Source organism: Nuphar pumila, chromosome 6, assembly GCF_984573655.1.
Source record: "Nuphar pumila chromosome 6, dmNupPumi1.hap1.1, whole genome shotgun sequence".
NCBI lineage: Eukaryota > Viridiplantae > Streptophyta > Magnoliopsida > Nymphaeales > Nymphaeaceae > Nuphar > Nuphar pumila.
Window position 1 is genome coordinate 126,231,380 of NC_143254.1, and position 12,941 is coordinate 126,244,320.

The 12,941-nt window shown below is 39.2% G+C and overlaps 1 protein-coding gene across 1 annotated transcript in view; it reads right to left on the bottom strand.

Moving 5' to 3' along the window:
• Nucleotides 1-8,125, bottom strand: part of LOC149836099 (ABC transporter B family member 28-like) — a 31,557-nt gene extending 23,432 nt beyond the window's left edge. The window contains exons 1-6 of the mRNA XM_090008982.1: nt 7,743-8,125; nt 7,473-7,660; nt 6,840-6,863; nt 5,230-5,331; nt 4,787-4,877; nt 4,157-4,257 (exon numbers count right to left, since the gene is read on the bottom strand). Of these exons, the coding sequence (XP_089865108.1) occupies nt 4,157-4,257; nt 4,787-4,877; nt 5,230-5,331; nt 6,840-6,863; nt 7,473-7,660; nt 7,743-8,097 (861 nt within the window). The 5' untranslated portion in view covers nt 8,098-8,125. The remainder of the gene's footprint in view (nt 1-4,156; nt 4,258-4,786; nt 4,878-5,229; nt 5,332-6,839; nt 6,864-7,472; nt 7,661-7,742) is intronic.
• Between the last annotated feature and the right edge of the window lie 4,816 nt (nt 8,126-12,941).

A 12,941-nucleotide genomic window follows, 5' to 3' on the forward strand; every position in this document is an offset into this window, starting at 1 on the left:
AAACCTATCATACCAAGCTTTAGGTGCTTGCTTAAGACCATATAAAGCCTTTTTTAATTTCAAAATTTTTCCATTTAAATCCATACCTGGAGGTGGTTCCATATACACTTCTTCATTTAAATTACCATTCAAAAAGGCATTTTTAACATCAAGTTGAAAAATTGGCCATTTTTTAACTGCGGCTATAGCAATAAGAGCTCGAACACTAGTCATTCGAGCAACGGGGGCAAAGGTTTCATCATAATCTACCCCATACTCTTGGGCATATCCTTTGGCTACCAACCTAGCCTTATACCTTTCCAATGAACCATCACTCTTAGTTTTTACTTTAAAAACCCATCTACATCCGATGGGTTTCTTGCCATTGGGAGGATCAATGATTTCCCAAGTTTGTGCCTTTTTAAGAGCATTAAGTTCAAGTTGCATAGCTTCATTCCAATGAGCATATTGCTTAGCATCATTGTAATGAGATGGTTCATGAAAAGAGTGAAGAGCAAGAAGGCATGCTCGAAAGTTAGGCGAAAAAGAATCATAAGAAACAAATCTATTTGGTATTTTGGAAATCCGATTTGATCTTCTTTGAGAAGTCTCTTCGGTGAACTCATTTTGGGAAAATTTTTCAAGGGCACAAGGAGGATTCCTTTCATTCCTTCTAGAGTAGACTTGAATTTGTCTTGAAACATTTTCTTCAAAGTTTTGATCATCGTTTGGATGTTCAACAAGATCTTCACTAAGAGATTCATTAGAATCAATATGATCATCTATGATGTTTTCTTTAGGCAATAAGTCAAATAAGAATGAATAATCAATATTTTCATTCGGTTGGTACGAAAAACCACTTTCCTCTTCAAGGAATGTGACATCTTTAGAGATATAAAGCTTATTTTTAAGTATGTCAAAACATCTATACCCTTTTTGTTTTTCGCCATATCCCAAAAAAATACATTCAATAGCCCTAGGGGAAAGTTTACCATTCTTGTGAGTTAAAACAAAACATTTACATCCAAAAATTCTTAGTCTTTTGTAATCGGGAGACATATTGTAAAGTTTTTCAAATGGAGAAAGATTTTTTAAAGAGGACGAAGGGGTTCTATTGATAAGATATGTAGAGGTTAGAACCGCTTCGGCCCAAAAGGATTTTGGAATGTTTCTTGAGATTAATAACGTTCTTGTAGTCTCTATTATGTGCCTATGCTTTCTTTCCGCAAGTCCATTTTGTTGTGGAGTGTTGGGACAAGAACGTTGGTGGAAAATTCCATTTTCTTTTAAATAGTTTTGAAAATCATTGGACATATATTCGCCTCGCGAATCGGATCTAAGAATAGATAAATTCCCCAAAAATTGGTTTTTGACCATTGCATGAAATTCTTTAAAGAAGGAGAAAACTTCGGATTTGCGACTTAGGAAGTAAATCCACGTGAATCGAGTAAAATCATCAATAAATACCACATAATAAGAAAAACCTCCTTTAGACAAAATAGGGGAAGGTCCCCACACATCGCAATGAATAAGTTCAAATGGCCGAGTGGTAAAGTAACTTCTTTGTGGAAATGGAATAGCTTTAGATTTCCCAAAAATGCAATCTTTACAAGTCATGTGATTGTCTTTACAAGTATTGTTCAAAAACGGAAAAAGAGACATTTTTACAAAATTTGGATGGCCAAGTCTCTCATGCCATATTCCAATACTTTTGTCTTTTACAAGATTGCATGATGCCTTAGATGGGAGAGTCAAAAAATCCATAAAGTAGAGGTCGCCCCTTCTATGGCCTTGCCCAATCAGCTTCCCTGACTGGAGATCCTGCACGGTGCAATCCTTAGGTGAGAAAGAGACTTGGCATCCATGATCGGTGATTTGAGATACGGAAAAAATATTTAAATTTATTTTAGGAACGATTCTTACTTTAGGAACAAAGAAGTTTTTGAAATCAAGAGATCCAATACTTTCAATTTTTAGTGATGTACCATCGACCGTTGAAACACAAGAAGATATAGGTTCGGAAAAAATATTTAAAAGAGAATTTTTATGAGATGTCATATGAAAAGAAGCACCGGGGTCTAGTATCCACATACCTGGAGGAGATGAAGAGTAGGCAATGGCGGCCCCGGATGTTGAAGGAGAAGTCTTGAGAAGATGTTGAAGAACTTCGGAGATGTGATTTAGAGTTTCTTTGATATCTCCTTCTTTGGTACTTTCTTCCTTCTTTGGAGAAGTTTCCCCAACCACGGCAACTTTTCCTTTGAGTTTTGGACAAGCCGGTCTAATGTGACCCGGTTCATTACAATAATGGCATATTATTCCCCTTCTAGGCCCATTGATATTTTTGTTAAAGTGGGGAGGTCTATATGCTTTAACATTTGATCCGGGCCTATTAACGGCCAAAACTTCATCATTCCTAATGCTCAAGCCAAGTCGAGTTTCTTCTTGACATACCTCGGCAAGAGCATCTTCAATAGGTAGGGCTTTGCTTCTATGGAGAAGAGATGCCCTCACTTGTTCAAATTCCGGGCGAAGTCCATGAAGGAATTGAAAAAAGTGCTCATTTTCAATTTGTTCCCTTCTTAGTTCAATGTCTTGTGGAGCAACCCATTTGGGCTCAAGAAGGGCAAGCTCATCCCAAAGAGGAGTTAGAGAGCTAAAATAGTCCCGGACACTCATATCCATTTGTTTGGTGGAACGAATTTTTTCTTGGCAAAAGAATTGTCGAGCAAGATCCTTTTGGGTATACATACCCTTAAGAAAAAACCAAGCCTCATTGGCTCTTCTAAACTTGGCAATATTGGCACAATTTTTAAGATCTATGTTGTTCATAAACCATGCCAAGATTTTGGCATGATTGCTTTCCCAATCCTCGATTTTGGATTGATGTTCATTAATGGCTTTGATGCGCTCATCGCCATCTAAAGCCTTTTCAACTTCATTTTCAATTTTGGTAAGAACAAGAGAGGGTTCGGGAGTAGTCCCCATAACAAAACCCCAAAGTTTCTTACCTCTTAGATGATTTTCCATAGCAGAGGCCCACATGAGATAGTTGGACCCATTTAGCTTGAAAGAGAGCTCCACTTTAGAGTCACGTTCCATCGGCACCAAATATACTTCCTTTCTTCAAAACTTTGAGAGGCACGCTTTCCAAGATGTCAAAAGAAAAGCCCAATCACCAACCGAGCTCTGATACCATGTAATGAAAAAGAGGCGGAAGCACCAATAGAGCAAAAGTCACTCCTTAAGAGTGACTACAAGAGCCAAGAACACAAACACCAAGTGTGCACACACAAAAACTCACAAATATAGGAAATGACTTAAAGTCATAAGTTGGATTTATTGAAGAAAGGAAGAGAAGGGTGTAAAAACCCATACATCTAAGAGGGGAAGACCTACTCTATTTATAGAGGAGGGAAGCACTAAAAGGAACCACAAGGGGGGCTCCCTTGTAGTTGTTGGGAGCCCCAATGGTCAGAAATCTGACCGTTGGAGCCCCAACGACTACAAGTGTGGGGCCCCCTTGTGGTCATTACAAAAAGGAAAAAATAAAGAAAAAAGAAAAAGGAAAAAGGGAAAAAGAGAAAAAATAAAAAAGAAAAAGATACATATGTGGTTTTACAAGAATACCCCTATCGGGTATTTATCTAAATGAGAAATAGTATATATATACATATATGTATATATATATACTTATATATATACGGATGTATATATATATAAGTATATATATATATATTTTAACATACTCCACACAGATCCCAATGTGGGACGTGTGGGTTTCCTTATAATAAAAGTAATCCTCAACAATATTACATGTACAAGACTGCCCCTTGTGTTAATGTACATAATAACTTACAACTAAGGGGCAGAACAGGAAACAAATAAAATATATTATAGGGCGTTACATAGGGGCATCATTTATAACATCAGTCTGGGTCCAGATCCAAAATGCCATGCCTCAATAAAATCAGGATTCCAGGGATTCCCATGTCATGGAAATTGGGATTCCTGATGGATTCCGTTTCCCACTTCCTGATATTCACAATTCCCATGTAGTGTGATTCCAGTAACTAGGATTCAGATGACAATTCAAGAATAACTGTCCATCTAATGAACTTTTCTCATTCCAAGGATGAAGCTAAGATTTGAAGTAAGAAGTTTTTGTTTAACTTACAGTTCGAATAGCTGAAAATGTTTCAGTTGCACAGTCAGATATACAGGCTTGGGCCATCCCATGAGATTTGAATACAGGTACAGTTGACCGTTTATAAACAGCTGCGAGAACAAGAAGCAACACAAATCAGAACAACTTCAAGGCTGAAACAACATCCTATAAATATAGATGAAGAAGCATCCTATATTTGTGGAGACAACACATACAAAATATTTTAAGAAACATTTCATCTGCACATGTACCTATTGGTGCAGGTAATGGATACATGTTTTGGCAGGAAATGTAATCAAGAAAAACAAGTAGTCATACTAAAAGAACACTTCATTAAGCAATGATGACATAACAATTGCACTGCAGTGCCAAGTAAAAAAATGAATGGAAAGAACCATGTAGCACCCATTTCCACTAGAAACTATGAAATTTGACAAAATAGTCTGATAAGCACATGATTGAGCAGTACTAGGATATAAAGAGTTTCAGAATGAAGGTTCAATGCTTCAAGAACATGCAGTACCATCTTCTTACAAACTTACCATTGTATAGCCATAACTGTTGACTCATCTCATAGAGGCTACAATAAATTACGACTTCTATAAGCTAGGAAAACAAATATCTAATACAAGTTCTTACCCACAAGGATGGACACTGAAAGCATCAACAAGCCCAGAACTGGAGCAAGCTGGGTTGATAACGAGAAAAGTATACATATTGTTCCAACAATCTGCATGAAACAAAAGAATGACACCACAAAACAGGTAAAAATGAAACAAGCTTTCACAGGCAAATTCATATAAGAATGAGGCGAGCGCATGCACGGTCAGAGAGAAAGCACTCAAACAACTCATAGTAGAGAATGGAAATTATAGAATAAAGTCAACAATGAATCTTTATAGCATGATCAATGATCTGAATGTAGGTATCTCATATAAGCAAGGATAAACGTCCAAACTTGCTATTAATTAACAGTAAAATCAGTCAGGCTTGTAAGAATTATAAATGATGAACTGATGATTCATACTCATTAAATGGTAGGCAACATCAAGCTCACTTTTGTACAGTTAATAGTAGCTTGCCTCAGAAAAAGCCCTAAATCCACGATCCCTTGAAATGTTTTCACTCACAACATCTTTTAGAGAGCCCAAATCAGAAGTCAACAAACCTGTCAGCTCCCCGACCTGCAGAAGATCGACAAGCAGATTAGCAATGCTACTATGGCTACTCACCCCAAAGCCTTATGGTTGAACTAGACCAAACATTATGGTTAGTATTAGAAAATAGGAACTCCATGAACAACCAGCTTGCTGAATACAGGACTAAAATGAAAGCATGCCCACCATATCTTTGCATTGGTTTTTATTAAATTTGATATTATCTGTTATAATTTCACAAGCCAATCAACAAAGCCTGACAAATTATCCCCATTATCAAGGTTACTCAAAAATAAATCTTGCAATCTGCTACTAGTTTATCAAACACATTGCAAGGGAGCGACTCCCAGAACAATAATCCCTAAAATGCCCTTGTTATGCTTATTTTTCAAGCCTCAGACTCTTTCTTGTATTTCGGCAACCTCGGTGCAAAGAGTTTGAAGCAAGATTTCCAGATGGACTTTATTATGGTATATCACTCTATATCTAGAAATGGGAGAATCTGTCCTCTAAGGAAGGCATTGAGTGAATAAATATCAGTAATCCATCATTTGCCAGCTAAACTGAAAATGGGACTATCCTTTTTAAATGGGTTAAAATGTTGAAAAGGGAACATTTACAGTAAACCATACTAAATAAGGCTAATACAAAAATACCAAATAAAGTAAGTTATTTTCTCCTTTCTCCTTACCCTGCTTCTAATTCCAACTTGAAATCCTCTTCATCCAAACTTTGAATCAATAATATGACTTGGAAACAGGTGTCACATTGCACAAGCAGCATCATGGTTGGTTCACATGTTGCAAATGACCTTTCATGTTTTTTATCTTTTTTTATACAACTCATATGTGTGCAGTTTATCTTTTGTTATGAAATTGTAAAAATCAAAGTATTACATTTCAAGATCAAGCCTTTATAAGTTGCTGATTATGGAACGATACTAAGCTTGGCAAACATAAATATTCCCAAAGATAGATTTAGCCCATTGGTCTTGATAACTAGGTGCCACAATTGAAATTCCAGATTTGGTGGAACATGGGATGGACAATGACAAAGGGTCACTCACTCTAAGGGTGTGTCTGACTGCTCAGATCTCAAACTTGGATTTGAGATCTAAAGATTAGAGATATTCATACATGTATCTATGGCATGAGCCGAACCCATACCCCAAAATCAGCCCAGAGATATGTGAATTTCTATTGAAATATGAATCTCAGATTGCTGTTTTTTTTTTTTTTTGGGGGGGGGGGGGGGTTCTAATATTCAGTGTTCGTTTACCTTCTGTTCTTGGTGTGGGTCCCATGGCAAATTCAATACATGGAACTGAGACCCAAAGTAAACTGATTTAAGATTTGGAAGCAAGTGCAGTCCCACGGTATAATTTGTGACCCTACCTAAATTATTTGTGTTACAAGTTAAAATGCCTGCCACCATCACAAGGTATACCCGTTCAACCTTCAAGAGTAGTGGGATCAATTATACCCCTAGTTTCTATCACTACAATAAGAGAAGTAAAGGAATATGCATAACCATACCTTGTATCGATCAAAAAACTCCACCTACAAGAAAGCAAATAAAACCATGTCATTCACTTTATATCACAGACAAATCAAAATAACGTGTTCGTGGCATAATTTAAAGGCATAGAGACAAGTGAAAATTTCATTGCCTGGTAACAACTAAGAGCAATACAGATGGAAACTCCTATCGAGTTCCACATGGAAACGTGTCGGAGATGCTCTACTGGAACACGAATTCTCTGTTACCATTTTCACTTAGCGCTTATTTCCATCAGGGGGCTTTCAGAAGTGCTCGCTTACCCCAGAAAATGGCACAAATTGGGGTATCACATTATGATATCCCAGCTAATCCCACATTCCAGATAAAAGCTTGCATCCAAACGCACAATTACCATCTTCACTTTCGATCAGATTCATCAAAAAACAAAAATCAATAAATAGATTCCTCTCTCTGGCTCTTATTGATGAGCAATTCACAAACGAAATATCCTCTCAACGGAACAGCCAGTTACAGCAGAATCAAGAAATTTGAATGGTCCGGCCAGAAATTCCCTAGTGAACTCAACTTCCAGCAGAACATGCATCAATCAAAGAGCTAAGGAGAAACGTAATTGACAAAAATTAAGCCCCCAATTCAGCGCAACGCACCTTCTGAACCAGTATTCTCCGAAAAACCCTAGCTCGCAACGCCACCATCACCTTCTCCCAGATGTTACTCATATTCACAACGAAAACAACAGTAAAGACGGGCTCCAGCACATACAGAATCCCAACCTTCGCGAGTAACTCCCACAACGGCTCCGTTCTCCTCCCCACGAGCACCTCAAAGAACCTCCCTGCAACCAAAATTCCCTTCAATTCCATAAAAAAGAACAACATATTCAGAACGAAATAGCAAGAAGCTCGCGAAGACGATACCGGACAATATCGGCATCGAGAGGGTGCAGGTGGTGCAGCCCAGGAGAGAGACAAAAGATATCGCGAGCCCCAGCTTCTGCCTGCTCAGCAAGCTCCCCAAGAGGCTCAAGCTAATCGCTCTCTCCGGCGCAACCTTCAGAGAGCTAGGGCTCTCCGACGGCCGATCGCCGTCGATCTTCCCGGCGTTCGGGTCGGAGACGGGAGGGGAGATGTAGGCCGACCGGGCGATTCCCCGCCCGATCGCCGGAGGAGCACGCCGGAAAACCACCGGTTGCTGCCGGAGACGCCACGGTGGCAGAACCCTAGGGCTGCAGGGGAGTGAGAGAAGAGAGGGGAGGTTTGAAGCGGCGGCCATGGCGCGGGGACACTGTGACCGTACGTTCCCTCCATTTCTCTGCAGTAAAATGATATAATTTGCTGAATTCAAAGATACGGAGCGAAACGATGCCATAAGCACGTCCTTAACTCGGATCTGGTGCGTTCAGCTGTGAACCTTGGGTCCTTGAGCGCATCAGTTGGTAATTGGTTGATTGAAGCGTGCCCACCATACGCAACGCTTAGGCCGTCGGATCAATGAAATCCAACGGTTTTCGTAGCATGTGTATGTGAAGTACGTGAGGCAGTGCCCATGTCATGTGTGTACTTATATCCGTGTGCCCTATAAGGGCCCGATCCATGTTCAGGCCTGAACCAACCAGGGATGACAGTGGACCGGGGCGGAGGTGAAAGACAAAGTCTCCAACCCATCTCAAAATCCGGCCCTCTATCCTTGCCTCCATCCTCGTTTCATTCCTCCATGCCGGATCCAAACGAGGCGGGGCGGGGGCCTGTTTCCCCTCGGTCCACTGCCGGGGACGGGGCGAGGCAGGGTGGCTCAAGGCAGGGATCGAGGACCGGGATAGGGCAGGGAGGGTGAAAGCACAAGTCTATAGCCACCTCCATCTTTGCACGGGTTTTGATTTTAACCTCCATCCCAGTTTCCTGTCCTCCATCCCCGGTTTAAACAGGGCGAGGCGGCCTGTCTGGCCCCATGGACCCCGCCTGATTAGGATTTGATTATCTAATCAAGTTAGGTCAGGCTCAACTTGATTTAAAATTTCATCCAAACCCCAACCCGATACGCGCGTATGCATGCATGTTGGATTTAAAATTTTGTAGGAATTCAATTAATTCTACCTGCTTTCATAACTTTGATAGTTGATGTTGTTTGTGTAATGATAAACCAACCTTAAGATTATGGGGAATAGTGACTGAGCAAAATTCGGATCTAATTAAAATCCAAATCCCAATATACTTAAATGTCATGATTTTAGCTGATCTTCATCCGACACCAAATCGGAACATGCTAAATTGGATTAAAGTCAGACTCCATAATGACTAGGTCCGAACTGAGTTTCACCCGTTCACATCCCTATGTTTTAGAATCCTATTCTCAATTCCCAACAAGACCCTTCGGAGCTAAACGCTGCCGTCTCATTCATTTAGGGAAGAAGCACATAAGAATGATAGTGTTACCGTCATTGCACACTCAAGAGACAAACCCTGCTACTCATGCCACCACGTTGTTGAACATGTTCTAAGCCAGGTCGTGCTGAAAAGTTCTGTCGAGTTATGATTGGAACCGATGATCCAAGTTGATTCTTATAAAATCAAACATGTAGAACACATTAGCATATGGTCAGATTTAAGGAAAACCTAAAACAAAACCTTCAATATATAAAATATATATATATATATATATATATATATATATATATATATATATATATATATATATATAGAGAGAGAGAGAGAGAGAGAGTAGAGTGTATGTGCTTAATGAGCAGGGGTTTTTTATTTTATTTTTAAATTCTGATTGTACAGATGTGATATATGTAATTTTATAGGGATTAACTCTTGAAGTGTTCTATTCCAACACATGGGTGAGTTTTTATAATGTTCTAAAAATCAATGATCCAAAATCTTTGTAAAATTTTGAGGCTCTAAATATCATTTTTTCATTGAAAACACATGATCCAGGTGTGGATTTCTTCATGCCCAACACATTTATGTGGTCGAAACTGCCAAAAAATACCAAAAGAGCCCAAAAACACTTAAGCTATATATATAACAAGGTGGTAGTTGCTAATGAGGCTTTTGAAGAGTTATGTTTTTCTTAAGTTTGACCATATAAATGTGTTCTACGTGCTTGATTTTATAGTAAGTATCCAGTTATTGGATCACCTGATTCCCAGGTAAGTTTTTATAAGGTTTAAAAATTGATCGTATAAGATTTTAATAAATATTCACATGATAAAAAACTTGATTCAAGTGTCATTCTCTAATAAATAGTACATGTCAACAACAGCAGTACGGTTAGATTTAGGAAAAACCTTTCAGAAACCAGTTAACAACTACCATATGAGCTCCCTCTGCAATTTGAGGGAGTTTGTATACAAGAATGAAGTTTAGCGTTAGAAACTCGGGCGTATTGTCCACATAACGTGGACTGAAACCAAGTACTTGTTTGTCCCTGACGTTTACCATGTGACCATGGGCGGAGCCAGGTTGCAGCCAAGGTGGGCAGGTGCCCACCGTGACTTGAAAATCCCCAACAAGTGCAGCAGGTCAGGGTCTGGACATTGGCTAGCCAACGGATAAAAAGGCAATAACCCTTCCAAATCTATGCTACATGGGTACGGATACGGGTGGTACGAAACTACAATTTCAAAAACATTGAAGGTACGGGAAACATATATATATATAGAGAGAGAGAGAGCTTGGGTTTGGATCATGTATGAATCTATATTAGAGTCCATATCAAATAAGAAAAATCAGTAAATGTACTTTTGGAAAAGAAGCCTCCTTCCCCACTATCTCTCTTTACACGAAGAAGACAATGAAGGAGGAGCAAGTGAGGACCCTTGCCCCACTCTCTCTCTCTCTCTCTCTCTCTCTGTATATATAGAGAGACTAGAACATGAGAACTAATGTGTTTGTTCTTTTTTTCTTGAATCTAATTATGCAGATGTGATCTACATGCTTTATTTTATACGAATTTGTTGTTGCCGATTTTGATGCATACACAAGATTTTTTTAAGGCTTTAAAATCAATGAGTTATAATCTTCATAAATAATCAAGCATTAAAAAATCATATTTTTCATTGAAAATACATGATCCCATGATTGATTCCTAGCAAATTTTCCATGCCAAGTACATCCACATGGTTGGATTTGAAAAAAAAAAGTGTTGGAAATGACCATATTTCTAGTTCTCATATTCTAGTGACTATATATATACAAACACACAAAGAAGAAAAACAAGTAGGACAAGACAACGAGGAGGACAAGACGACGAAGAAGGAGGAGGAGCCAAGTGATGACCCAACCCCACCGTCTCTCTCTTTCTCTCTGTGGATACGAATAATGAGAACAAGGAAGAGAAGAAGAAGATGGAGGAGGAGGAAGAGGAAGAGGTAGGTGCCTCTCTCTCTCTCTCATTTTTCTTCCATGATTCCTCCTGTTGTGTTGCTACCAGAGGGGGAAAAGAGGGAGGGTTTCGGAAAAAAAAAGTGTGGGTTTCAGGTTGGGTCTTAGCTCAACCCTACCCAACCCACAACCCATCTCGTACTTGTGCCCGCATCTGGTACCCATACCGGTGTCGACATAGATATGTGAGTTGTTTTGTCGTGTTTAAGTGACAATTCCAAATTATATAGTTGAATCCAGGGTTGTTAAATGCGATGAGGCGAAGCGAGGCGTAAGCCTCGATGCGTTGAAGCGTAGGCTTCATGATCAAAATAATAAAATATATAATATTAATAAAATAATGAAAATTTTAAATAAGAACTACTAATAAACGACAATATAAAATAAATACTACTTTCCTATAATTAACTCGTATCATTCATTGATTTTAAATGGTTGATGAAGAGTATTTTTTTATGAGATTGTTGCACATTATATTCCTAAGTTGTCGCAAATTGGTGCAATTATCAAAATTGCATGAATGTCGTTTCTACTGCAACAACAATTTCTGTCAGGATTACAAAAATTAAAAAAAGAAAAGAAAAACAACAAAATTTGTACATTAAACACCTGATTGCCCTCCATCAAGCCTTAAGCCTCACAACTGACAGGCTTGTCCATAAGATGGAGGGTGATCAGGTAACATAGTTCTTGAGAGTCGCCTCTTAACTCTAAAAAGAGGAATTGGGGAATGAAACTACGCAACTGAAGAAAGAAGCAACTAGTTGAAACCAGAACAGGATCTTCATCAGAGCCTCACTAACTATTTTAACGAGATGCAAGAACGAAAAGAAGTAAAAACTACCGAACATTGAAACATGGATTGAACCCGCCGTATTTCAAATTAACAAAATATGCATCAAAAGAAACAGTAGCTACAGATTATGAACTGAGATCAATCACGGATTGTTTGTTACAAACCACAAAGGGGAATTTTTAAAATGAATATTTGCTTTCAAGCAATAAAATTAAGCTTAAATTCTATTATAAGAACCATCCTCCGACCAACATACAATAAATCTGGATAGCTGCAAGACAAATTACTAAGATCCCACTAGTTCCAATTCAAAAGAAAGCCCCACAGTAAAGCCTAGCATACAACTGAAAATCCGAAAAACGAAAATCCCAACCTAAAACCCAGTATTCCTAAACTAAAAAACTAAAACATGCAAAATGTTGGAAACAAAGTCACAATTCGCAGAAAGCAAACAAATCAAAGCAAAAGATAAGAATGGGAGTCCCGATCTGACCTGAACCCGATATTTCACGACGAGTTTGGTGATGGTGTCGCTGCGTTGGAGGCAGTGCGAGACGGCGAAGCGGCGTAGCCGATTGTCTTGCCAGAAGGCGTCGAAGGATGGGCTCTCGACGATCCCCTTCAGCTTCCAAAGGGATCGGAACGATCAGGTCATGATCTCGCGATCGGAGGAAATACAGCGCCAGAGTCGGCAGATGCAGGCAACTCGCGCGAGGTCGGCAAGGGGAAGGCGCTCAAGGATGCTCCGAAGGACATCCGGCAAGGTTAGGGCGGCGAAATTGGAGTTCATATGAGAGATGACAGTGGAGGACTCACCGGAATCCGTAACTCCGGCGAGACAAGGTTCAAAAACATAAATCACAGCTCCAAAATATAAGAAAAGACGGCACGAAAATGTACAATGTCTGTAAACCTGATGCGTACGCCTTAGAAGC